Source organism: Moschus berezovskii, chromosome 14, assembly GCF_049115385.1.
Source record: "Moschus berezovskii isolate FMDL1 chromosome 14, NW_MosBer_1.0, whole genome shotgun sequence".
NCBI lineage: Eukaryota > Metazoa > Chordata > Mammalia > Artiodactyla > Moschidae > Moschus > Moschus berezovskii.
In genome coordinates, this window is record NC_142473.1 from 9,225,785 (window position 1) to 9,253,182 (window position 27,398).

The window sequence follows — 27,398 nt, forward strand, 5'->3', positions numbered from 1 at the left end:
CCTAGTTGAGACACTGGAGCACCAGAGAGGTAGGAGCTCTCAGACTCCTTAAGCTGAGAAGGAAAACAGAGGCCAGCATGCCCAGACCGCCGCTCCCGCTGCTGCTGCTGCTGCTCTGTGGCGCGGGGTCCCACGGCTTCCCAGCAGCGACTTCAGAAACCGAAGAACAAGATGTGGAGACAGTGCAGGTAAGTGCTGAATTCCACATGCTCAAGACGCAAAAGCCTTATTTGTGTTTTTCCACAATATAACAGAATAGTATCAGTATGCAGTTCTGTTGATGATTTAGTAACTAAGTCGTGTCCAACTCTTCGTGACCCCATGAACTGGAGCCCACCAGGCTCCTCTGTCCATGGGCTTCCCCCAATGAGAATGGGTTGACATTCTCTTCCCCAGGGGTTATTCCTGACCCAGGAATCGAACCCAGGTCTCCTGCATTGCAGGTGGACTCCTGCATTGTGGGCAGATTCCTGCATTGCAGGTGGATTCTTTACTGTCTGGGCTATGAGGGAAGCCCCCAGTAATAGTATAATAGAGTTTAATTAAGGATGGATTTCCTACAAAGAGAGATTTTTCTCAGAAAGGGTATTCTGCCCCAAAATGTATCTAGCTGTGCATAGACTCTCATTTTCCAGTTAAAAGTGATAGGGAACTAAAGGAATAATATACAAATATGTCTCTATAAAACTGTAATTCTGACTTCATAGTAAATAGTGGTAGGAAGAGTTCTACTCCAAAATGAGTTTCCACCAACAATAAGGATAATAAGGACCATGCCACCTAAATGCGACCTTTAAAAGTAGTTCTTTGTTTCAGCTATGACAGTATAAACTGTCAGTATTTAGTAAAATTCGGGGATTTCGCATTCAGTGTTTCGATAATTTTATCTTCCATCAGAAATACCTGGAAAACTACTACAACCTGAACAGTGATGGGGAGAAAGTTGAAAGGCAGAGGAACGGAGGCCTCATAACGGAAAAGCTAAAGCAAATGCAAAAATTCTTTGGGTTGAGAGTGACCGGGAAACCAGATGCTGAAACCCTGAATGTGATGAAGCAGCCCAGATGTGGGGTGCCCGACGTGGCTCAGTTTGTTCTCACCCCAGGAAATCCTCGTTGGGAGAACACAAACCTGACCTACAGGTAATCAGATTGAGCACCAGAGTGGGAACGCTCTTTCCCATCAGAGCCATGATAAATGAAATCTGACGTGTCTGTGTTTTATTTCACTTGAAGGATTGAAAATTATACCCCAGACCTGTCAAGAACAGATGTGGACCAAGCCATTGAGAAAGCCTTTCAGCTCTGGAGCAGTGTCACACCCTTGACCTTCACCAAGGTCTCTGAGGGTCAAGCGGACATAATGATATCCTTTGTCAGGGGAGGTAAGCTCTTTTTGTAGCACGAAAGTATTCTTACCTTAACTTCCCCTTGACCTTGAATCTCTTCAACTTTGCAGATAGATTTCCTTGTTTAAAAAAAAAGTGTTGATTTTACAGACTTAAGGAAACAAGATCTCATTTGCTGCAAATCTGTTGGCCTCTTAGCAAAGTTAATGCTTACTCTCCTGGGTTAGACATAATCTAGAGAAACATTTGATGAATTCTGTTTCTTGCAGATCATCGTGACAATTCTCCCTTTGATGGACCTGGTGGAAACCTTGCTCATGCTTTTCAACCAGGTGCAAATATCGGAGGAGACGCTCATTTTGATGATGATGAAAGATGGACCAATGATTTCCAAAGTAAGTCAGCTTACTCTCAACTCTACCCCCTCCTCAGTTCATTATTATATTGGTTGATTTAACTGATAGAATGCAGTAATAAAAATAGGTACTTTTCTGCTGCTGCTGCTGCTAAGTCACTTCAGTCATGTCTGACTCTGTGCGACCCCATAGACGGAAGTCCACCAGGCTCTTCCGTCCCTGGGATTCTCCAGGCAAGAGAGTGGGTTGCCATTTCCTTCTCCAATGCATGAAAGAGAAAAGTGAAAGTGAAGTCGCTCAGTTGTGTCCAACTCTTCATGACCCCATGGACTGCAGCCTACCAGGCTCCTCTATCCATGGGATTTTCCAGGCAAGAGAACTGGAGTGGGGTGCCATTGCCTTTTCTGACTTTTCTGCTACCACTTAGAAAATTAACAATACATTTAGAAAATGTAAGAGAATTACTTCTGTTAATAAGACCATCTTACTGGTTACAAATGGGCTACTCTGAAATTTCTATTGAGAAAGGGTTAAAAATCTTAATGTTTTCCTTGTGGGCATCTACACAGAATCTTTTTTACTGGAAATACACCAAAGTGTAACAATGTTAGTAAGATATCTAGAAATTAAAGGAGAAGGTACTATATATATTTTCTAAAATTTTCAGCATTAAGCATCTATCAATCTATAAATAGGAAAAAGCCTGTGTTTATAGAAGAGTATTGCTTCTCAGTGAAATAATAGATGCCATATAACCACTGACAAGATTGACTAATCTGTGCTAGAGCCTTGATTGGCTGAATTTGCTCTTTAATTGTAATCATAGAATTCAAGTTTTAACCAACCTCTTCACTGGCTTCCCAGATAGCTCAGTGGTAAAGAACCCGCCTGCCAAATACAGGAGACTTGAGCTCAATCCTTGGGTCACGGATATCCCCGGAGAAGAAAATGGCAACCCACTCCAGTATTCTTGCCTGGGAAATCCCATGGACAGGGGAGCCTAGCAAGCTGCAGTCCACGGGGACACAAAAAGTCAGACATGCCTGAGCATGTAATCTCTTCACTATTAATGAATGCATCATTCTCACCTTTCAGAAAAAAATTTATATATTTCAAAAAGCTACTGATAACATAAAAACATTAATCCTTGTACAGTTGTAGATTACCTCTTAATTAAATGTCTCAAAACTGGAAACATTTCAAATAATTGCAAATGGGTTTATTGTCCCTTTTAGATTATAACTTGTATCGCGTGGCAGCTCATGAATTTGGCCATTCCCTTGGACTTTCTCATTCTACTGACATTGGGGCTCTGATGTACCCCAATTACATCTTCAGTGGTGATATTCAGCTTTCTCAGGATGACATTGATGGGATCCAGGCCATCTATGGTGGGTATAAAGAAAAACAGTATAAACAAGGAGTCCTTAAAACATCCATTGTTTGTATGTTTTAATAAGCTTTCATTGGTTATGTAGTTTTCCAAAGCCAGGCAGAAGTAACTTCAGATCTCTTGTTCCTTTAGGACCTTCCCAAAATCCCATTCAGCCAGTCGGCCCACAAACCCCAGAAGTGTGTGATAGCAAGCTAACTTTTGATGCTATAACTACAATTCGGGGAGAAGTGATGTTCTTCAAAGACCGGTAAGACATCAGTTCTTCTGTGCATTTTGTATTTGTAATAACAGTAGGACTCACTACTATGGGGCTATATAGGCTACTACTATGCTTCACACATTATTAATTACATTTGTTTATATGCACAATTATAGTTATAATTAAGTGTAAATAATAGCTTGCTCTTGCACAACATAATGAATTGTTAACAACTTTTTCCCCATCATGTATTCTGTCACTTGATTCTCAGAAGAATTACCACTGAAGTAGCAAATCAGTAAATATAATTCCATTTTACAGATCGGTAAAGTAAAGCAGAGAGAAGGAAAGAGATCCTCAGGGTACCGAGTTCACTGGCAGCAGAGCAGTACTTGGTCTTCTGTCCGACCTCTGCTTCAGGCCTCTTCCCGTTTTGGTCCCTCTTTGGGGTGGTTAAGTACATCAGAATTTTGTTAGGAGAAATCAGTCCTTTTCACAGCACTATCATGCTGATGAGGATTGTGTAGACCCCTTTTAAGTATCATCTTGGAAAAGACAGCCCTTCCAAAGCCTGTGGTCATAACAGGTCTCTGTGCCCCCAACCCTGGGAGGGGGCAAAGAAGGGTAGGCTCCATTGCAGGGAGAACCCCCAAAAGCTCATGAGGTCCCGGCCAGGGGTGGGGAATGGATGGTCACAGTGAGTTTCCATCCTCAGAGGAGGGTCCCAGAGTTACCTAGTCAGCATGGACCTCAAGAAGTCTAGGGTCCCCTTGCGTGCAGGGAGTAGGGCCGTTCCGCGTACAGTTCTGACTCCTAAAGGACCAGGAAAATAGTAACATTCTTCTGAACAGCACAGCCCAGCACGCATAGAAAGTAGGGGTGCTTTAAAAGGCTGGCTATTCCTCGCTCTCCTCTTGGAGTGCTGTTCTACTGAGTCACAGTCATAGCTACCCCAGAAGCCAGGGAGTCAGTTCCTCCTGCTTCCCAGCCTGTGCTTTACTATCTCGAGTTTAAGAGATAAGGACGGATACATGCAGGGCTGGGGAGTGCTAGGAAACATACAGCTTTCAAGGAAAGCTTTCAGTACAGCAGGACGTCTCATCAAAGCAAGTACTTGAGGGATGACCCCAAAGAACAGGGCCAAATCTAAGGTCCGCAAGAGCTGAGAGGACACTGAGGTCATTTAGATGTCACCAACTCATGGAGACATGGACGGCGAGAAACAGTGATGGTGACTGGCCTGCCCCGGGTCTCACAGGCTGGCAGAGGCCACCGGGTCAAGAAGGCCAGAGTCTGCCCTGCGGATCCACATGACAGTTTATGCTTTGTCTTTACCCCAGTCCCTGTGGTCCGTAGAGTCAACTTTGTCATTAACAAATAATAGGCAGAGTCAGACACGACTGAAGTGACTTAGCCCACGTGGGACTGCAAACCAACTTTGTGAACTGCCGGTCACAGGCGCACACAGGGAGTGGCTAACGTTCAAACTCCCCTTTGCCTCTTATCAGTCTCATGGCCTTGGACCCCTCCCTTTGCCCCTCTGACCTCCATTTCTAATCCGTGAGATGGAAGTAACCTCTTACAGGATTGCTGAGAGGTAGGGCATGAAGCAGGTAGAGTGTGTACGAAATGCAGAACGCTAGTGTTGTGTTCTAGCCAGTGCCATTGGAGAATTTTGCAAGCTGGTTTTTAAACAGCATTATTAAAAGTTTAATTATATCAATTTAAAATTATATTTAAACCACAGGTACTAAAAATAATTATAACTCACCCCTTTGTGTGTGTGTGTGTGTGTGTGTGTATGTGTGTGTATGTGTATGTGTTAGTCACTCAGTCATGTCCAACTCTGTGACCCCATGGACTCCGTGGAATTCTCCAGGCAAAAATACTGGAGTAGGTAGCCATTCCCTTCTCCAGGGGATCTTTCCAGCCTAGGGATCAAACTCAGGTCTCTTCCATTGGAGACAGATTCTTTACCATCTGAGCCACCAGGGAAGGTCCCATCCTTTTGTATCCCTTTGCAATTATTTTGCTATGTTTTTCTATTTATTTATATTCCTGAGATAGCTTATGCCTGTATGGGGGAAATACTATACACTGAGGTACCACTTCAAATCTCTTGAAATCTGCAGTGGTTGGAGTATTTCCACCAAGAAAGTAAGCAAAAGCTACAGACCAGAACTCCTCTCCACCTCCACTTTGGAGAGCCACATGTTAAGTACTAACCCACAAGCCACCAGTGCCAGCTATAGAAGGGCCTGGATGACACCAGAACTTGCTATGGATTTGATCAAAATCTTGTTTTTTCAAATTAGGTTCTACATGCGCACAAATCCCTTCTACCCAGAAGTGGAGCTCAATTTCATTTCTATTTTCTGGCCACATCTCCCAAATGGACTTCACGCTGCTTATGAGGTTGCCGCCAAGGATGAGGTCCGATTTTTCAAAGGTAATACTTCCAATTTTTGTTGTTCTTTAGTCACTAAGTCACGTCTGACTCTTTTGCGATCCCATGGATTGTAGTCTACCAGGCTCCTCTGTCCAATTAGCTTTCAGTTTTTACCAACTGTGGCTTCCCTGGTGGCTCAGAGGGTAAAGCGTTTGCCTGCAATGAAAGAGACCCAGGTTCGATCCCTGGGTGGGAAGATCCCCTGGAGAAGTGAATGGCAGCCCCCTCCAGCATTATTCCTGGAAAATCCCATGGACAGAGGAGCCTGGTGGGCTACAGTCCACAAGGTCACAGAGTCAGACACGACTGAGTGACTTCACTTTCACTTTTTTCAATTAAGTTTTCTTCTGCTTTGGGGCTCATGTATGAGATTACTACTGACTTTCTTCCCATGGACTTTGACAAACTGAGCAGTCATACCATATCAGTGGGAGTCCATCACCTTAGCTAAGAATTGCAGAGTGCATTTCTAAGGAAAATAATTTAAGATACAGATTTTCTGGCCTGTTTGTGAATCTGGACTTACGAAAGGATTTTCTGTGCAAGCTATGTATTTTAAATCCTCTTCACCTCCCTGGGGTATCCCAGGGAATAAAATTGAGAGGAACATTGGAGTCACTTGGTTTCCTAGAGCCTGTTTTCCACAAGTTGCTTTCCTGAAAGGAGAAGCTGCCCCACGACAGCCAGATGGGAGCGCTGCAGTTTTGCCATCAAAGTATGTCTTGCAGACCAGCTGCGTTGACGCTGTCCCAGGTCTGTGAGAATCACAGAATCTCACTTAGCATAAGGCCCACAAAGTCCATCGATGTCGTCAGATCCTACTCCAGACCTTCTTGAATGTTACCAAGATTCCCAGGCAATTCATATGTACATTAAAGTGTGAAAAGGCCTTAATTACCATGAACTGAATGAGGCAAACTTTTTGATTCTATCAGAATAAAACCCCAATCCATTGATCAGCTCCTTACTTTGACACTATGCCAAATACCAGTTTTTCTGCAAATATATGTTTGGCATAGTATAAACAAACATTAAGACACCCAACCTAGTAATACTGTCAAGGCAAAGAACTGAAAACAATTTAGATGGGCAATAAATTTTGAAATGGGCTTTCTAGCTCTTTTATAATGAAAATAAATAGGATTTTAGATACACAAAGTTTCAAACTGTTTTTTTTTCCCCTGAGGGATAAATAAGAATACTTGTGCAATAAGAAAAATGCTGGCTTCAAGATGTAAGACCAGTTTTATTTGACTTGGGGTTTACTAAGTATTGGAGAAGGAAAAGGCTATCCACTCCAGTATTCTGGCCTGGAGAATTCCATGGACTGTATAGTCCATTGGGTCACAAAAAGTCAGACACGACTGAGCAACTTTCACTGCACTTACTGAGTGAAATGTGCAGAATCTGGACACAGCCTAAATTTAAGGATTTGGAACTGTTTTCTAGTTAGATGTAATGATTTCTACCCAGGGTCGCAAGTCATTACAGACTGTGAGTCATTACAACCCTCTGGCCTTTAGGATACCGTGGGGTGAACTTCTGCAGCCTGTGGGCAACCTGGAGAAGCAAAAATTTCTATTCCTGTGGTGGCATGATGAACTCTTTAGTCGTTTGAACCTCTGGCTTTGGAAAGAGGCCCCCGCTCCATAAACCAGCCATTCCCAAAGCTCGTGACAGATTAGAATCATCTAGGAAAAAAAAAAAAAACAACAACTTAAGTGTGCTAATTTAATTGGTTTGGGGTAGGATATCAGCATCAGTATTTAGAAAAAACACAAAAATCTCCCGAAATGATTCTGATGTGCAGCGGGGACACTGCCCTCGCACATGAGAATAAGCATTTAGCTGGAGATCTGCTTCCTGTCTACTAGTGCCCTTGGCAAGGGTTTTCATCCCGGTTTCTTGATTGGCAGGTAACAAATACTGGGCTGTTAAGGGGCAGGATGTACTCTACGGATACCCCAGGGACATCTACAGATCCTTTGGCTTTCCAAGAACGGTGAAGAGCATCGATGCTGCTGTTTCTGAGGAAGATACTGGGAAAACATACTTCTTTGTTGCCAACAAATGCTGGAGGTAAAGACTGGGTACAAAAAATGGGAGGATACCTTTCTATGTAGAAATTACTAGATTGAATCATTTAAGACATGAGTCTCATATTGCCTTGGCCGGCCATCTTTGCTGTGAATGGCAGTAGCTTGTCTAGTTGCAAAGTCTATTGACCAATAATGATCATATCTGTCCTAGAAATCCAGGAAGAACGTGAGCGTGAATTGAGAAAGATAATGTGAAGAGAAGGGCATTCACCTTCATAGAACTGCTGCAGCCACCAGGAACTTATCTTTCACTGCATCCGACATTAATGGCACCTACTGGAGAAATTAGAATTAGCTGTTATAGTTCAGAGGGACCTTTTAAATTTTCTAGTCCACCCAGCATCCTGCTCACCTCATCTTACCTCCTATCTTATACATAATCTGTGAAAAAGTTTTTATTACATTCTTGCTGATGAATTCCTTATATCTTTAACAAGTAGTTCTGACATTGCAATTATTTTTTGACCAGGTATGATGAATATAAACAGTCCATGGATGCAGGTTATCCCAAAATGATAGAAGAAGATTTTCCTGGAATTGGCAACAAAGTTGACGCTGTTTTCCAGAAAGGTGGTAAGTGAGTTTATATACTCCTCTATTTTGTTGCCACAGAATAACATCACTATTGTTATTTAGAACAGAAAATACCAAAAATATTTATTCTGACAAATTACTTGGATTTTGTAATAATTCAGGTTAAACCTAGAAATCATTTGTATAATATAATGTCTCCTTTGTTCTACTTCTAGGATTTTTCTATTTCTTCCATGGAACAAGGCAATACAAATTTGATCCCAAAACGAAGAGAATTTTGACTCTCCTCAAAGCTAATAGCTGGTTCAACTGCAGAAAAAATTGACAATGTTTACAAGGTTAAACAGAAAAATATGTTTTATAAGTCTAGGGAAGGTGTTTCGTTCATCGCTCAGTCGTGTCCAACTCTGCGCCCCCATGGACTGTAGCCTACCAGGCTCCTTTGTCCATGGGATTCTCCAGGCAAGAATACTGGAGTGGGTAGCCATTTCCTTCTCCATGAAGAGCCATACATTTAAATAAAGTTATTAAGTATAACCTTATTTTTAAGTATAATCTTATTTATACCTCATTCAGCATTTTTTTATGATTTAGAATGTAATTTTTATATACGACTGCAATTTAGTTCCACAAATGAGGCCTAAGTAAGGTCAGATTTATAGCTTATGGATTCATATGGGCCAGTTATACAATGAGAGAAACTCTTCCGCAAAATATAAGACTCCGACATTGATAGTGGAAAACACTCTCAGTGATGTCTTCTCTCAAGAAAGAAAGAGACAAGATACGAGCCTTCACCAGAAGAAGAACAATTGAAGAACGTCTGAGCAACCACTACTACCATCCTGAAACACACGGGGCAGCCTTGTTACAAAGTGTTTCACGTTTGAAATAAAGCCATCCTTGTCTCTACTGTTTCTTAAACTTTCTGGTTTGGGGAGACAGGTGTAGCTCCCAGGAAGGACGCTCTCATTCGGCAAAGTAACAGGGGACAACTGGGAGCTGCAGCAGCTGACCTTGGCAGTATTCACCAGGGCACCGACGGGGAGTGGGGGCAGTGCCAAGAGCTCTCTCCATACACTCTCTGTCCCCCAAAGAAGCCAATGTGCCCCCAACTGCTAAGACCTTAAACTCATCCATTGTTAACTAAATTGATTCAAGCATATATAATTTTCTATCTGCCTTATTGTGTTGAACATTATCACTCTGCACTTTATCCACTGATTTTGGGTTGTTACAATTTGTTGTTGTTCAGTCACTAAGTTGTGTCCAACTCTTTGTGACCCTGTGGACTGCAGCTCACCAGGCTCCTCTGTCTGTGAGATTTCCCAGGTGAAAATACCGGAGTGTGTTGTCATTACTTCTCCAGGGGATCTGCCCGATCCATGTCTCCTGCATTGCCAGGTGGATTCTTTACCGCTGAACCACCAGGGAAGCCCTGTTACTGTTTGGGGGCTTTTATAAATAATGTGGCCCACATGTAGGCATTTCTGCTGACTGGATGCCAAAGAGTACAATTGCTGAGTCACAGAGATTGTCAGAAACTCTTCAGATTCTTCCCTGGCTTCATATTTGCTATTCCACGACAACAGTGGTAGCTGGCTCTGTCCAGGCGCTACACCAGCTTCTAACAGCGGTTCTTGCTGGGCCTGTGCAGGGGGTTTCTAGCGTCCTTCTCTAGGGTTTTCCCCCTTTTCTGTTGCTGTTCCATCCATCTCTGCTATGGAACTTACTTGGAATCCATGCACATGCAACCTAGAATTGAGAAGATTAATTGTTTGTGGGGCAAATATTTTACCAATGTGAGAGGAATGGATGAATAAACACACCTCCCTTTCTTTCTTCAGAAGGATGTTTCTAAGAAATATCTCCAGTAGCCCCTCAGACCTTCTCATATTAAGCAACACTTACCTTTGTCCAGTTGAGAATTCATCTGTGCATTGTCCCTCCTGCTTTCCCTGATTGGGTTTCCTTGTCTCTCAATCCAGCCACCCTGGATTACCCTTAAACGTTTGTCCTGGGTTCTGCTTTCTAGGAATACTAAATTAAGATAACTTGTGCGTGGTACATCATGGCATTATAGTTACTAAGACTTTCATCTGGGGCTGATTATGAAACGATGAAGATGAATGGTGAGGTGTTGGATTATCAAGTGCCTGTGACATTTCAACAGTATGAGAAGGAAGGTAAGAAATGTAGAGTGGGTTGATCAACTGCCCTAGGAATTTATTAAAGAAAGCAATAGACTCAGAGGAGCCAAATATCTCAAGACACTTTGTGAAAGCTGACAGATATTAATGGCAACATTTTAAAAACTATCTGTTGTAGACCATGCTGAAAATAAGTCCAGACCTAATTGCAAAATTGGACATCTTCTAGATGAAAATAAGGGGCAGACAAACCTGAAAACCTTGAACACCTAAATTTCTCTGTAAGTCCACATGTGTAGAAGTGGTATCTCCCTCCTTACAGAGGACGACAATCTACCTTTGCACAGAGAATACACGAAGACTGTATCCAACTCAGTATCTCACAAGATAATTCCTGTCCTCCTCCCAGATGGTCTCCTTCACCCCTCATTTTTTTCAGGCAAACAACTAAAGACAGGTCTTAGCGTAGCTCAAATCCTAGCTAAAGCAGGAAGTTACTTATACATCACACTTGTGTGGGAGTGATTGAGAGTGTGGAGATTTCCCTTGCTTTCTCTAGATTCCCTGGTGGCTCAGACGGTAAAGCGTCTGCCCATGATGCGGGAGACCTGGATTCAATCCCTGGGTCGGGAAGATCCCCTGGAGAAGGAAATGGCAACCCACTCCAGTACTCTTGCCTAGAAAATTTCATGGATGGAGGAGCCTGGTGGGCTACAGTCCATGGGGTCACAAAGAGTCGGACAGGACTGAACGACTTCACTCACTCACTCAGATACACTGAAAAATAATTTTTTACTATAGTTGATGTACAATATTATGTTAGTTTCAAATGTGCTATACAGTGATTTCACATTTACATTCATTTTGAAGTGATCATCATAAGTCTAGCCATCTGTCTCCTTGTAAAGTTACTACAATATTCCTGACCCTATTCCCTCTGCTGCACAGTACATCCCTGCAGCTTATTTATTTTACACCTGAAAATTTGTACCTCTTAATCTCCTTAACCTATTTCACCCCTTTCCACCTGCCTCCTCTCGACAACCACCTCTTTGGACCCTGTATCTCTCAGTCTGTTTTTATTTTGTTATGCTTGCTTGTTTTTTTTTTTTTTTCACCTTTTTAAGATTCCATTTACAGTAAGATGAAGGGGCATTTATCTGTCTGACTTATTCCACTAAGCCATAATGTCCTTTAGATGTATCCATGTCATGACAAATTGTAAGTCTTTTCTTTATGACTGAATAATACATTTCACTATGTGTATATATGCCTCATCTTCTTCATCAATTTATCTATCAGTGGACACCTAGGTTATTTGCCTATTGTACATAATGCTGCAATAAACATTGGTGTGCATACATCTTTTTGAATTAGTGTTTTTTCTTTCTTCAGGAAAATACCTAGACGTGAAGTTGCTGTTCGACCGCGCTATCACAGATGACAGTTCACTTTTTAGTTTTCAAGGAAACTCCATTCTGTTTTCCATAGTGGCTACATCAATTTACAGTTCAACCAACAGGGCACAAGAGTTGCTTTCTCTCCATGCCCTTGCTGTTTGCTGTCTTCTGGTTGATAGCCACTCTGACAGGTGTCAGGCAGTGCCTAAGTGTGGTTTAGATTTAAGAAGGAAATGGCAACCCACTCCAGTGTTCTTGCCTGGAGAATCCCAGGGACGGGGGAGCCTGGTGGACTGCCGTCTATGGAGTTGCTCAGAGTCGGACACGACTGAAGCGATTTAGCAGCAGCAGTGATTAGTGACAGTGAGCATCTTTTCACGTGTTTGTGGGCCATCTGCCTGTCTTCTCTGGAAAGATGTCTATTCAGGTCCTCTTCCCAGGGACGGGGGAGCCTGGTGGGCTTCCGTCTATGGGGTCGCACAGAGTCGGACACGACTGAAGTGACTTAGCAGCAGCAGCCAATTTTTAAATCAGGTTGTTTGTTTCTTTTAATGTTGAGTTGTAAGAATTCTTTGTAGTTTTGCGATATTAATTCATTATTGGATATATCATTTGCAAATAACTTCTCATATTCAATAGGCTGTCTTTTGTTTCATTTCATTTCAATAGGCTGTCTTTTCATTTCATTTCATAGTTTCTTCCCTATTCAAAAGGTTTTTATTTTTATTTAGTCCCACTTGCTTATTTTTGCTATTATTTTCCTTGCTGAGAAGACAGACTCAAAAAAAGTATTGCTAAGACCACTGTCAAAGAACATACTGTGTATGTTTTATTCTTTTTTTTTTTTTTTAATCATTTGTTCCTATCCATTTTATTTTCTCTTTTTTGGAACTCTTATTTCACTACAGACCTCCTAGACTAATTTTCTAAGATTCTATCTCATTTCTTTTGACCTTTTTTCCTAAGTGCCCTAAACTTTATGTTCCTTAACTTCACATAATGTTTTTGTTTCTCTTACAAATTTTTACAAGTTCTCTGAACATAACACTCCAGTCTTAATTCAGAAATGAAAGATCTCTTTTCTAAGCATATTTATTATCACTTAATTGAAGTTTTCTTTTGTTTCCTGCACTGTCTTTGTTGTCTGTTTTGCTTTTGTCCTCTTTTTCCTTTTCATCCTGTTTGTCATTTTGATGTTCTCATTATATTCAAAGCTTTCCTCAAAGATATGTGCTGTGTCTATTCCATGGACAGAGGAGCCTAGTGGGCTACAGTCCACGGGGTTGCATAGAGTCCGACATGACTGAACAAACACATTCAATAAATAAGATTCTAAGATGTTAAAAGGATTTCTACATGAAATTGAGATTATATATCTCCAGAAATTCTTCTATATTTCAGGGTCTAGAATACTATGTTTCTTCACTTAAAAAATAACATTAAATGCATTACCTACCCCATTTAATAGTTTAAGAACAAGCTTGATAATAGATAATGTGACATAAATGTCTCCTGACAACTAATACTGACTAAAGATACTTTCTTTAGAGAGGTGAAGGTTGAAGACAATCTACCACTGGTTTTCCATATGTAACTGTGTCTAATTAGACGTGCATTTCTTCTAATCTAATTATAAAAGCAGTAATAGAAGGAATGTACAGAATTTGTGTGTGTATCCTTAGTCACCCAGTTGTGTCCACTTCTTGCGACTCCATGGACTGCAGCCAGCCAGGCTCCTCTCCAGCAAGAATACTTGGAGTGCTAGAAAACCTTAAGTAAGGTCAACTTTCATTCTCAAAGGAAATTAAAATGAAAAGAAGGTTCATTATGATTACAGAATAAGTAGGATCCTCATTAAAAATAATAACAACAGATTTCTAAAATGTTGTGGCTACATTTATTCCTGCAATTACCATCAGGTTTTTAATTTAGCTTTGAGGGCATGCTCATCGCCTCAGTCATGTCTGACTCTGTACAACCCCATGGATAGCTCACCAAGCTCCTCTGTCCATGGGATTTTCCCAGGAAAGAAACCACCAGGGAAGCCCTAATCTAGCCATGGTCTTCACCAATATCTGTTGTCTTTCAGCATCGTTCAATTCCTTCTGTATAACACAAATTCTAAGGACTGTGTTATTTAAGGTGCTGAAAGCAAGTAATAAAGAATTTTACTATCTAACAGAAGAAGTAATAAGCAATCTTACAAATAATTATGTCTTCATGAATAGTTTTTAAAGTTTGGGACAAACTGTAGTATTTGCTATTTGAAGTACTATTTGTAATTGGCATATTATGATGTAACATTGGTCTTCATTTCCAACTTAAAACGCCTAAAAATGCCTAACAGGTTTTTTAGATTTGTGAATTTTAGTTGAAATGTATTTTATGATGTTACTAAACCTGCAGAAATATTGAAATATTTCAGAGAACTTATTCACTGTACATTTAATTTATTTTATTTATAAAAGTTATGAACTGTAGAAAGTTTTACTTGTTGGGTCAAATGCTTGTTGCTTCAAATGCTTGTTGCATTTGAAGTGCTAGTTACAAGAAAATCAAATACCTTCAATGTATAAATGCTATTAAGTTTTTAAAGGATTCTGGAGTATAAGTAAGTTTGTTTAAAGAAATTTAGTCTGTTCAACTTGAAAAAAATAAATAAAATTGGAAAAAAAAAAAGAAAAAAAAATTAAAAAAAATAAAATAAAATACAGACAGCTTAAAAAAAAACAAAACAAAACTGCCCCTTTGCAATAAATTCTGCCTCTGAGATATCGATACTACAAGAGTGATTGTTAAAATTATGTTTGTGTCTCTTTTGGTTACAAGGTTGTTAGGACAGTGAATGTATGTTTTATTCTATAAGTTTTATGGTCTTAAAATCATTGAAGGTTTTAACTCATTTTGAGCTTATTTTTGCATGTGGTGTGATTCTTTTGCATGTAGCTGACCAGTTTTTCCAGTACCAGTTTATTGAAAAGGCTCTGTTTTCTTCATTGAATATCTTTGCCTCCTTTGCTGTAGATTAATTGAATATATAAGTGTCAGTTTATTTCTGGGCTTTCTGCTCTGTTCCATTGATGTATGATTTGTTTTTGTGCTAGCACTATATTGTTTGATGACTGTAGTTTTGTAGCACAGCTTGAAATCAGGGGAATATTATACCTCCAGCTTTGCTTTACTTTCTTCAGGTTGCTTTGACTATTTAGGGCCTTTTGTGGTTCCACAAAAATTTTAAAAGATTTTATTCAGTTCTGTGAAAAATGCCTTTAATAGTTTGATAGAGATAGCATTGAAACTGTAGATTGCCTTGGAAACAGTATGGTCATGTTAACAATAATGACTCTTTCAATTCATGAACACAGTGTATTTTCCCATTTGTTTGTGTCATTTTCAGCTTCTTTTAAACATAACCTTCTTTGGTTACATTTATTCAAAGGAATTTGATTCTTTTCTATGCAACTGTAAATGAGATTATGTTCTTAATTTCTCTTTCTGATAGTTATTAGTGTATAAAAATACAATAGATTCTTATGTGTTAATTTTGTGTCCTAAAATTTACTGAATTCATTTAACAGCTTGTTGAAGATATTCTACATATAATATTATGTAGTCTGCAAACAATGATAGTTTTATTTCATCCTTTCTAATTTTGATTCTTTTTCTTTTTTTGTCTGATTATAGTGGCTAGGACTTTGTGCTAAATAAAAATGGAAAGAATGGGCATTTTTTACTTATTCCTGATCTTAAAAAGAAATGCTTTCAGCATTTCACCATTGAGGATTATGTTGTCTATGGGCTTGTCATATATGGCCTTTATTATGTTGAGGTGTGTTTCACCTATATCGATTTTGTGGAGAGTTTTCTTTTTAATCATAAATGAAGTTTAAATTTTGTCAGAAGCATTTTCTGAATCTATTGAAATGATCACATAGTCTTTATTCTTCAATTGTTAATATGGTGAAAATGAAAGTCTCTCAGTTGTGTCCGACTCTTTGTGACCCCATGGACTATACAGTCTATGGAATTCTCCAGGCCAGAATACTGGAGTGGGTAGCTTTTCCCTTCTCCAGGGGATCTTCCCAACCCAGGGATCGAACACAGGTCTCCTGCATTCCTGGTGGATTCTTTACCAGCTGAGCCACAAGGGAAGCCCAAGAATGAAGTGGGTAGCCTATTCCTTCTCCAGATGATCTTCCCGACCCAGGAATTGAACCAGGGTCTCCTGCATTGCAGGTGTATTCTTTACCAACTGAGCTATCAGGGAAGCTCAAAAGTGAAAGTGAAAGTCACTCAGTCACATCCTATTCTTTGAAACCCCTTGGACTATACAGTCCATGGAATTCTCCAGGCCAGAATACTGGAATAGGTAGCTGTTCACTTCTCCAGGGGATCTTCTCACCCAGCGGTTAAAACCAGGTCTCCTGCATTGCAGGTGGATTGTTTACCATCTGAGTCACCAGGAAGTTTTGGAGGAAACTTCTTTATATATTTGTTAAGTCCATGCAGTATAATATGCTGTTTAAGGCCAGTGTTTACTGATTTTCTGTCTGGATGATCTGTCCATTGTTGTAAGTGTGGTTTTAAAATCTCCTACTATTTTTCCCTTTATGTTTGTTAAAAATTCCTTTATGTATTTAGGTGCTTCTATATTGGTTGTATATATATTTACAATTGTTCTGTTTTCTTGGATTGATCCCTTGATAATTTTTTAATGTTATTTTCTCATTACAGTCTTTATTTTAAAATCTATTTTGTTTGATATAAGTATTGCTTACTTCAGCTTTGTTTTTGTTTCTGTTTGCATGGAATAACTTTTTTCATTCCCTTATGTTTAGGTTGTGTGTGTTTTCAGATCTGAAATGAGTCTCTAGTAGACAGCATATGTGTGGGTTTTATTATTGCATTCATTCAGCCATTCTTTGACTTTTGTCTGAGGCATTCCACTCATTTACACTTAAAGTAATTATTGATATATATATAATAGAAATTATTTTGTTAATTGTTTTTTCATTCCTGTATTCTTTTTATTTTCTTTCTTCCCTCTGATTTAATAACTATCTTTGGTGTTATATTTGGATTTCTTTCTTTCTTTTATGTGTATATCTATTACAGGTCATTGGGTTGTGGTTACCATAAGGCTCATACACTTTACATATTTTATATATATGTATATGTTGGTGATTCACAAGATGAAATGCATTCTAACCATCCTACATTCTTACCCCCAAACTTATGTTTAATGTTTTTGTCATTATATTTTACATATTTTTGGTGTGTCCTTTCTTTAACTACTGCTTGTGGATATAAATCATTTTACTTTTGTCTTTTAACCTTCACGCTAATTTTTAAATGATTAATCTACCACCTTTACTTATGTTTGACTTTACCAGTGAGATTTTTCCTTTTATAATTTCTATATTTCTAGCTGTTGCCTTTACTTTTCTACTGAGAGAAGTCCTTCTAATATTTCTTTTAAAGCCAGTTTCATACTGTTGAACTCTTTTAACTTATCCTTGTCTATAATAGTATTTCTTTTTTTCAATTCTAAACAATAACTTTACTGGGTAGAGTGTTCTTAGTTGTAGGCTTTTCCCCCCATCACTTAGTTAATCTTATTTGGGATTCTTTGCGCTTCCTTATCTTGGATGTCTATATTCTTCCTCTGGTTAGGGATGCTTTCAGCTATTCTTTTTTTCAACTAAGTTCTATGCCCCTTTCTCTTTTTCTTCTTCTGGAATCTTTTTAAAGCAAATTTAGTAAGCTTGCTGTCCCAGGGTTCTATTAAACTATCTTAATTTTTGAAAATTCTGTCTTTCCCTTTTTCTATTCAACTTAGGTGATTTCTACTGCTATGTCTTTCAAATTGCTGATTTGCTCCTCTATACCACCTAAACTACTGTTGATTTTTTTCCCAGAGTATTTTTTATTTCAGTTATTGGAATCTTCATTTCTGTTTGGTTCCTCTTAGTATTTTCTAACATTGCTGATTTCATCTGTTTTCTCCCAAGTTTGAGGAGTCTCTTTACGGTCACTACCTTGAACTCTTTATCAGGTACATTACTTATTTCCACTTCTTTTAGTTCTTTTCTCTGAAGTTTTGTCTTGCCCTGTCATTTACAACATTTAATGTCTCCTCACTTTGCCCAATTAATTAGCTGTGCCTATTTCTGTGAATGAGGTAGGTCAGTGACATATCTGGACCTTGGAGACTTGGCTTACATGGGAGAAGTCCTGTCCATCCTAGGAGCATGCTCCCCTCTGGTTATAGAGCAATATATTCTAGGGGTACCTCCCACATGGACTCTGTGTGCCCTTCTGTCATGGTAGGGTCAACCACGGTGGTCACGCTGGTAGGCTGGGCTGCCCCAGGCCTGGCTGGCTTTGAAGTGATGCCTCATGCAGTGCCTTTGGGTAACTAGAGGGTTAAGTCAGCTTCCTCTGGGCCCAGCCCACTGGTAGGCAGGAATGGTTCCCTAGTGCTAATGGACAGGAGGGAGTATCCCAAAACTGCACTTGCTGGTGACAGAGCTTCAAAGTAGAATGAGCCCTCCAAAATGAATGCTTCTAGCATCTCTATTTCCAGCAGGATCCCTGTTGCCTCTCACCTCTCCAGGAGACTCTCCAATATCAGCAAGTAGATCTGACCCAGGCTCCTTTCAAACTGAACTGGGACTTGGAGTATGTGAGATTTTGCACACGCCCTTTAAAAGCAGAGTTTCTGTTTTCCATAGTCCTTGGTTCTTCTAAACATAAACCCCACTAGTGTTCAAAGCCAGATGTTTTGGAGGCTTGTCTGTTCAGTCTGGGGCTTCTGGGCTGAGAAGCCCAATATGGGTCCTGGACCCTTCATTCTTCGAGGAGGAGCTCTACAGCTTAGATAATCCTTCTGTTACCAGCCCAGAGGTGTGGGTCCTGACTATACTCCATCTCTCCCTCTCCCACCCATCCCGTTTTCATTCCTTCCTTATGTCTTCAGTTATGGAAAATCTTCTGCTAGTTTTCTGGCCATTCCCACAGGGTTGCTCTGCAAATACAGTTGATTTGGCCTTTCTGGATTTTAGCTTTCTATCTGTGATAAAGTGAAAATAATACTAACTCTTAACAGTTTCATGAGGATGGGCAAAGCTAAATCACTTAGCTTAGAGCTTCTCATGTATACAAAATGTTGAATAATTGATAACTGGCTTTTCTTTGCCACATTCTCCTCAGGCCATAATTCTTCATCAGTATTACTCTCCTCCCTAACAAACTTCTCCCCAGCAAAAAAGTCCACCACAACAATGAACCAATTAGGGTTCAAATGAACCCTAATTCAAATTTAAAATATAGTAGCATTACTTATGTATCTACCTATTAATAATAATAGTGAATGATTTAGGTTACAATATATAATCATAATTTCTTATATTTAAAATGAGCACTGAAGCCATAATTCTGAGATATGTCTAACCCCTACATCAACATGTTTGCCTGTTTCAGCTGATAGTCTTTTTTATGGCAAGGACTGGTGACCTAAATATTTAGTTAAAGAATTAGGAGAGAAATAAAATAGATAAAAATTCAGCAATAAAGTGCTCCCATTCTAAGCAGTTAAATTGTTATTAAAGTCATGGAAAAGGAGGTGAACTTCTCATCTGTTTTCATTCTGTGACTTAGCACAATTACCCAACCTAAAATAAAATCAAGAGTTTCCGACGAAAGAAGTTGCAAAATATTGTAATCATGCCATACCCAGGGTCAAGTGTTTATATCTATAATCTTAGGTTGTCGGATGTTGAAATTGATAACTTATCCAATAATTGGACACCTATAAGTGAGAATCTGTTATAAATTTCTCAATCTTAGTTCCAGGATGTGATGGACTATATTTCTGTTTGTATGGCTTTACAACATCTGTGTAGCACAGATGTTGCACCACGAGCTTCGGGTGACAAAGCAAGTAGATACGGATCAGGAGAGGCTGAATGAGCTGTAATGACCAGATGAAATCAAGTGAAGAGAAAGTTGCCCAGTCATGTCCAACTCTTTGCGACCCCTTTAGTCCATGGTTTTCTCCAGGCCAGAATACTGGAGTGGGTAGCCTTTCCCTTCTCCAGAAGATCTGCCCAACTCAGGAATCAAACCCAAATCTCCCACATTGCAGGCGGATTCTTTACCAGCTGAGCCACAAGGGAAGCCCATATGATCAGACAGTCGGGGGGAAAAGAACAAAACTAAGGAAGTAAATCAAAGGCAAAATTGGGGTCAGTTTCAAAAATGAGAAAAATAAACAGTGTCAAAATACAAGAGAAAAAAATTGAGGGAGAGCCAAGTTTCAAACCAAGAAGCTTTTGATAAACATCTACGTTGCAATAGTTAGAATTTTGGGTAATCACTTAACCACTTAATTTTGTATAATCACTTACCCCTGAGCTTGAGTTTATTAATTTTTTGATCCTAATCTCTACTCTGTAAGGTTGTTCTACAGATTAGAAATAACATATATATAGGGCCTGGCATACAGTAACAGCTCTAGGCTTAAAAAGGTTTCACTTTTTTTTGAGAAATAATTGTATACTTGGCTGAATGTATGCACACTCCAGTAAATTTAGTAAGTAATGAATAATTTAAACACAGGATTCTTCCCGCCCCAAGTCATTAGTTTCTTCCAGATGTGTTTTAAGTTTACACACTAACATTACACCCAAGATATGTACCAGTTATAATAATAGCTCTTAATATAACTTTAACTTTCATTGCATCATTACCGCATAATAAGATCCACCAACAGGATATGTAAACATCAATAAAATTATGACTCAAACAGAGATGAAGCACCTCAGAGCTTGCCAAATAAGTACATGAGAGCATTGTCACATATATTTCAGGCCAGCAAGCTTCTTCTAGTAAATATATTGGAGTGAATAATATACACCAGCATAAAAAACATATGATAACCAGGTGAATGATGTTATATTCACCGCCTTTTATACAGACAGCGAAACAATGGCCCACAGAAGTGGTACACTTGTTCATAGTCCATTTGACTTCTTCTAAGTCTGGGTGTCAGCTCCCCCTACCTCTCATTTTCAGCTAGTGTCCATTTTACTTCATTGTGTAGAGCAAACTCCTTGGCTACGTTAAGACACAGGTTGACTTCACTGGTTCAGTGAGTACCCAAGCTTCTCTCCAGCTCTGGCATGGGGCTCTCAGAGCCTCCAATTTCTAGAAATCACACCTTGTCCAATCTACTTCAAGTAGGGTAGAGGTGGCATGTGGTACTCAGAGGATCATTCCTGCACACTCATTAATTTAGTCTGCTGTCACTTTGAAGTTACATACTTCAGATAGAGTAGAATTAATTCATCTTTAGTGAGAGAAAATTGTAATTCTACACTATAATAATTTTAGGATCCTCTGTATTAATAAGTTAGTTTGATAAGACAGTTATATGGACTTGGTATGTGAAAAACACTATACTTGGCTGAGAAAAAAAAAAAGAGAGAGAAATGCTACTGGGGCAAGAGTGAGAGGTTAGGTGGAGAATATTTTAAATAGTTCCCCATTACAAATCTCAATCCAATTTCCCCTTTTGTACTTGGGGAGGAAGAAAAGATGAAAAGATTTTTAAAAAGCTTTTCTTTAAGCAGGCTGGATCTGAATATTTAAATTCAAGTTTACAGGCCCATTACTTCATGGAAAATAGATGGGGAAACAATGGAAACAGTGACAGACTTTATCCTCTTGGGCTCCAAAATCAGTACAGATGGTGACTGCAGCCATGAAATTAAAAGACACTTGCTCCTTGGATGAAAAACTATGACCAACCTAGACAGCATATTAAAAAGCAGAGACATTCGTTTACCAACAGAGGTCCATCTAGTCAAAGCTGTGGTTTTTCCAGTAGTCATGTATCGATGTGAGAGTTGGACTGTAAAGAAAGTTGAACACCAAAGAATTGATGCTTTTGAACTGTGTTGTTGGAGAAGACTCTTGAGAGTCCCTTGGACTGCAAGGAGATCCAACCAGTCTATCCTAAAGGAGATCAGTCCTGGGTGTTCATTGGAAGGACTGATGCTGAAGCTGAAACTCCAATACTTTGGCCACCTGATGTGAAGAACTGGCTCATCAGGAAAGACCCTGATGCTGGGAAAGACTGAGTTCAGGAAAAGGGATGACAGAGGATGAGATGGTTGACTCAATGGACATGAGTTTGAGTAAACTCCAGGAGATGGTGATGGACAGGGAAGCCTGGCGTGCTGCCAGGCACATGGGATCACAAGAGTCAGACACAACTGACTGACTGAACTGAACTGAACAAACTAAATTGCAATAAAATGTAAAAAATAGCACAAAATAAAATATTAATGAGGGGTCTTCATCAAAAATAACACTGTTTAATACTAACTTTTGTTTCAACAAACTAGATAAAGACTAAAATAAATTGTGAAATTTGGGGAAATGACTAAAAATCACAAAAATGACCTTAAAACTACACTTGTTCCATTAACAATATCTGGAAAAATACTACAATCCTGAAAAATATGTGAAAGAATTTATTAGAGGAAAGGACAGTGGTCTTGTGGTTTAAAAAAAATACAAGAAATCCAAAGGTTCCTGGGGTTGGAGGTGACAGAGAAGCTGGACTCTGATACCCTGGAGGTGACATGCAAGCCCAGAGCTGGGGTTCCTGGCATCGGTCACTTCTGCGTCTTTCCTGGTAAGCCCAAAGAGACAGAGGAAAACTCATCTCACAAGTAATGGGTCCAAAGAGATTTTAGACATAATACTGAGATTTTATAAACTACTGTCACAGGAGAAATAGTACCTTCAATTTTTTTTTTCATATAGAATTGTGAATTATACACTGGATTTCCCTAGAGAAGTGTTGATTCTGCCACTGAGAAAGCTCTGACAGTTCTGGGAGGAGGTGACACCACTTACATTCTCCAGAATCTGTGAAGGAGAAGCTGACATAACGATTTTGCACTCAAAGGTAATAAATAAAATGTTTTCATTGATCTGGTGTTGTCTTATTGAAAAAAGGCATAAAGAAATTCTGATTTCCTGTATTTCCATCAGTATTTTTCCTCTCCTAGAACTTGGAGACTTTGATCATTCTGATGTACCTGGAAAAGTTTCGGGTCATACCTCTCCACCAGGGCCTGGTTTTGGTTTTTACGGAGATGTTCGCTTTGATGATGATAAACCATGGGCTGAGGACGCAGAAGGCGAGTCATAAACATCTCTCGATGATTTCAGGCGTAATGCCCGACACTATTCAAGAGTAATCTGATTATCTAGAATGAGCAGTAAACGGAACATCCTAAGAACTGAAATTTCTGATTATTTGATGGTAACCACCAGAAGCACTCTTTGTTTCAATCATTGTTGAAGAACTTTATGAAATAAAGTTCTTTGCTGTCAGCATTTCTGAGAAGCTGCATTTTCTTCTTTGCTGCCAGCAAGCACAACGTTGAAGCATCATTTAATCTTATTTTCACAGTTTAGGAATTTGTGAATGTTTTAGAATGAGCATGTGAACAATGTTTCTCTTTCCTTTTACTACAGATGATTCAGGAAAAATCAATTACATTGAATCAGGTTTGACCCTAAAATGTTCCCTTGGATTTCTTTTCTTACCATCTGGCTTCTTTTCTCTTACAAATAAAGATCAGAAAAAAATGCCAGAAAATAAATTGCTAGTTCACCTGTTCAAATAAACATGCCAGTGTCTCTAGTTTAGGAGCTTCCCCTCACCCCAAATTGTTTCTAAACAACTTTACTAAATTTTAACACAATGACCAAGATTAACTGTGATTACAATGGTCCCTGGGCATCTGCACAGAATTTGTTGCAGGAGCAAGAAAGTGTCCAGTAAGTGACTGATTTACTGATGTGAAACTTGGGAGAGACTTCTAGGTTGGAAATTTAGATTAAGAAGTCACCAGCAATTGGACAAAATAACTAGTACTGGTCACTGTAATTCATTGGTAATAAACGTAAGACCCAGAAAGGGGGTGGACCAGAGTTACCTACTCACTTATTTTTTCACTCATTCATTCATACATTCGTTCAGGGACTAAATACCACCTATGAATTGGTTTAAATAAAACCAAGACTTCTGTTTTCCACAACAGTGCTCTAAAAGCATTTCTCAAACCAAAAAACTTCACTCATGTTTTCTTGGGCTTCTCTTTTCAATAGGCAATGAGTTCTGGGCCGTCAGAAGAGTTGAGATGCAAGCAGGTTATCTAAGAAACATCCACACCCTGGGTTTTCCTCCAACCATAAAGAAAACTGATGTAGCTATTTCTGATAAGGAAAAGAAGAAAACTTGCTTCTTTGTAGAGGACAAATACTGGAGGTAAGTAGCAATAGGAATGACTTCATATGAAGCCTAATTGGGAAAATCATTATTTTTTCTTTAAGGATACCCCCTACTCCCACAGTCAAAGTTTCTCTAATTTCAAGTTTTCTGATTATGAAGAAGACGGCTTATAATCATTCAACTTCCCAGATATAACCAAGTAATCTCAGAATGGCTGATCATTGGGTCATACATCCAGACACTAAAAGGCATCAGCAGAGACCAGCTGAGGCCCAGACAATGTGCCACCATAGGAAGCCCAGGTGTATCAGGCTAAAGAGCAAGCGTGATAAAGAACGGAAAGTTTATTTTAGCCAGTGATTTAATTCACTTTGCATCATATGTTTACACACTCCTCAAGCATTCGAGGTGGAAAGACACTTAGGCTCTGTGTGTCTAGACTTAGAAAACTGACCTCAGACATAGTGTATGGTCCCTCTGTAGAAGAGGATGATGTCCTTCTATCTGGACAAAGTATTGTTTTATGTACGAAGCTTTTAAGCCCAAGAAAGTCACATATTTTTATGGTAAAAAAAATATTTAACACTTCCTTACACCATTTTAGAATTTTATCCAGGATTTCACACTGGAAATATGACATCATATTGTTGCAATGGGGCCTCTGCATAATGTTGAACTGTGTTTCTTTCATTTGGTATGGATTTCATGAAAATAGCTAGCCCATGGAGCAAAATTTTCCCAGACTAATAGCTGATGACTTTCCTGGAGTTGAGCTGAAGACTGATGCTGTGTAACAGGCATTTGGTAAGAGAACACTCATTTCATTGCCAATGGGGACACTTCAGGGAATTTTTTGGTGTCAAACTGAAGAGGAAACACAAAACAATTTTCAAATAACTCAAGCTTACATATTTATATTCTAAACTCTTGAAAAATTTCACTTTCCAATTTATGCAAATTGGGCTTAAACTTTTTTTCTCGAATAATTTCCAAGTCACCGTTTCATCCTGAGCCCTGAATGCATGCTCAATCGTGTCTGGCTCTGTGACCCAGTCTCCTCTGTCCGTGGGATTTTCCAGGCAAGAACACTAGAGTGGGTTACCATTTCCTCCTCCAAGGCATCTTTCCGGCACGTTGATCAAACTGGCGTCACTTGCATCTCTTGCACTGGCAAGCGAAGTGCCACCTGGGAAGCCTCCAGTGTTTCACACTTGCACATAAATTCAAAGAATACTTCCTCACATCATAGCCATTTCAAGTCACTGTTTTGGAATAAAAATGCAACAGAGCGTAAGCCAGGTCTGCTAGTGTCTGCTTGTCTTTCTCCTCCAGCGTCTCCTTGTTGTCCATGCTCTGCTATCCCAAGGAGAGATGAGAAGAGTCTGTCTGGCTTTCTGCTGCAGGCTGCCATTGCTTATATTAAATATTTTTTGTAAATAAATTATAGCCCTTCCATACTCTCAAAAGAGACAAAAGTTGACTCCTGGTAATGAACAGATGAGAAAGCAAAAAGCGTGCTTGCTTTTAAGGGATCTGGAGGGAGCTGCCAGGGCTTGACATCCTAAGGCTCAGCCCATAGCGCTATCGATCTTGTTACAAGACAACTTGGCCTTAATATATGCAGAGCAGTAAATGGACCTCCAGCGCATTTTATTGATGGCCTGCTTCTCTTGGGTCCAGTTGTTTCCCAAACTGTGATTTAGTACCTCGGGGGGGAAATGGGATTGGATAGAAAGAAGAAAATGAGAGAGGCAGTTCCTAAGAAGGTTGATAAGAAGTCTGGGGTCCCCAAGGAGAGGGAGGAGGAGGAGAAGACTGTAGTCAAAGACTATTGAACAGACTTGGACTCCCTTGCTAGGACAAGACCAGCACTATGGTGAATTGAGAAGAACGCTCAAAAAGAGGTGCAGAAGAGGTTTTAGTGATTCCCACCTCTGGTCAGTATTGGCCCTGGAAATTGGAAAAGGTGTAACTGCTCTTGCCTAGAAAATCCCATGGATGGAGGAGCCTGGTAGGCTGCAGTCCATGGGGTCGCTAAGGGTTGGACACGACTGAGCGACTTCACTTTCACACATTGGAGAGGGAAACGGCAACCCACTCCAGTGTTCTTGCCTGGAGAATCCCAGGGACGGGGGAGCCTGGTGGGCTTCAGTCTATGGGTCACACAGAGTCGGACACAACTGAAGTGACTTAGCAGCAGCAGCAGCAGCACCTTCAGGAAGGGATCAAGTAGTTTTAGTGTTGGGGAGATGGAGGGAAGTTGGGGTTGTGAATAGACTGGCACTTGTCAATAGGACGGTGATAATGAGGCAGAAAAGAAAGTGAATACAACCTGAGTGAACTCAGGTGGTGCCTGAGTGGCTAGGTGCTACCTTGAGATGCTATGCAGGAAACCCAGATAAGTCCTTGAAGGTAAAAGGAGAAGAGGGCCGCAGAGGATGAGCTGGGTAGACAGCATCACACTGGTCACGAGCTTGACCAATGGTCAGGAATCTGAGCAAACTCTGGGAGATGGTGAAGGACAGGGAGGGAGGGAGGCCTGTGTGCTGCAATCCACAGGGTCATAAAGAGTCAGACACAACTTAGCAACTGACAACAACAAAGACCCTCATCCCACAGAAACTGAAATAGTAAGATGTTTTAACCCACTGAGTTTGTAGTAACTTTAAAATCAGTAATACACATCTAATACAGTAAATGATCTATGTACAGCCATAGACACATAACAATTACCCAGATAATTCAGGTCAAAAATCAGACAGACTCAAGAATCTCTGAAGGCAGCAAGACCTCACCACTGTCTGGAGTTCCAGATCTGGCAGTGATGCCCATGACATAGAGAGATGTGTGACTGTGTCAAGGGGGAGTTCAAAGGCAAAATTTAATAGTAGAAAAATTGGCCATTGATGCCCTCACTTTATTTGGGGTATCTTTCTCTTTCTGTATCTTACCTTTATATCCAGTCATAAAGTAGCATTGTTACACAGCATTTGCAGCCATTAATGAAATTATAAATGATAGCAAGTGTGATGTGTTTGAGTTACAAAATTATTTTCTTGTTATCGGTAATTCAATTCAGTTCAGTTCAGTTCAGTTGCTCAGTCGTGTCCGACTCATTGCAACCCCATGAACCACAGCACGCCAGGCCTCCCTG

General features: G+C 39.8%; 1 protein-coding gene, 1 long non-coding RNA gene and 1 pseudogene across 3 annotated transcripts in view; 2 read left to right on the forward strand and 1 right to left on the reverse strand.

The window, feature by feature from the left end:
- MMP1 (matrix metallopeptidase 1) lies at positions 1 to 8,918 on the forward strand. Its single transcript, XM_055422863.2, has 10 exons — positions 1 to 188; positions 898 to 1,142; positions 1,236 to 1,384; positions 1,618 to 1,743; positions 2,940 to 3,095; positions 3,230 to 3,347; positions 5,615 to 5,748; positions 7,665 to 7,827; positions 8,317 to 8,420; positions 8,597 to 8,918. The coding sequence occupies exons 1-10, from the start codon at positions 78 to 80 to the stop codon at positions 8,704 to 8,706; spliced, it is 1,416 nt and encodes a 471-aa protein (XP_055278838.2). The 5' UTR covers positions 1 to 77; the 3' UTR covers positions 8,707 to 8,918.
- LOC148775534 (uncharacterized) overlaps positions 5,722 to 27,398 on the reverse strand; it is a 23,916-nt gene continuing 2,239 nt past the window's right edge. Inside the window, exons 2-3 of one of the 2 annotated variants that reach the window (XR_016038957.1) lie at positions 8,059 to 8,120; positions 5,722 to 7,439 (exon numbers count right to left, since the gene is read on the reverse strand). This is a non-coding gene — a long non-coding RNA (uncharacterized LOC148775534). Of the gene's footprint in view, positions 7,440 to 8,058; positions 8,124 to 27,398 lie in introns of both variants that reach the window. The other variant, XR_016038956.1, reaches the window with a different exon arrangement.
- Positions 10,501 to 23,209, forward strand: LOC129554917 (stromelysin-2-like; annotated as a pseudogene).

What these genes read in the sequence shown, in the direction of transcription:
- MMP1 (XM_055422863.2), top strand. Translation starts at nt 78, where the DNA reads ATGCCCAGACCGCCGCTCCCGCTGCTGCTGCTGCTGCTCTGTGGCGCG. An exon ending in AACACAAACCTGACCTACAG is followed by an intron (nt 1,143 to 1,235) that starts GTAATCAGATTG and finishes TTTCACTTGAAG; the next exon opens with GATTGAAAATTATACCCCAG. An exon ending in GTTGCCAACAAATGCTGGAG is followed by an intron (nt 7,828 to 8,316) that starts GTAAAGACTGGG and finishes TTTTTTGACCAG; the next exon opens with GTATGATGAATATAAACAGT.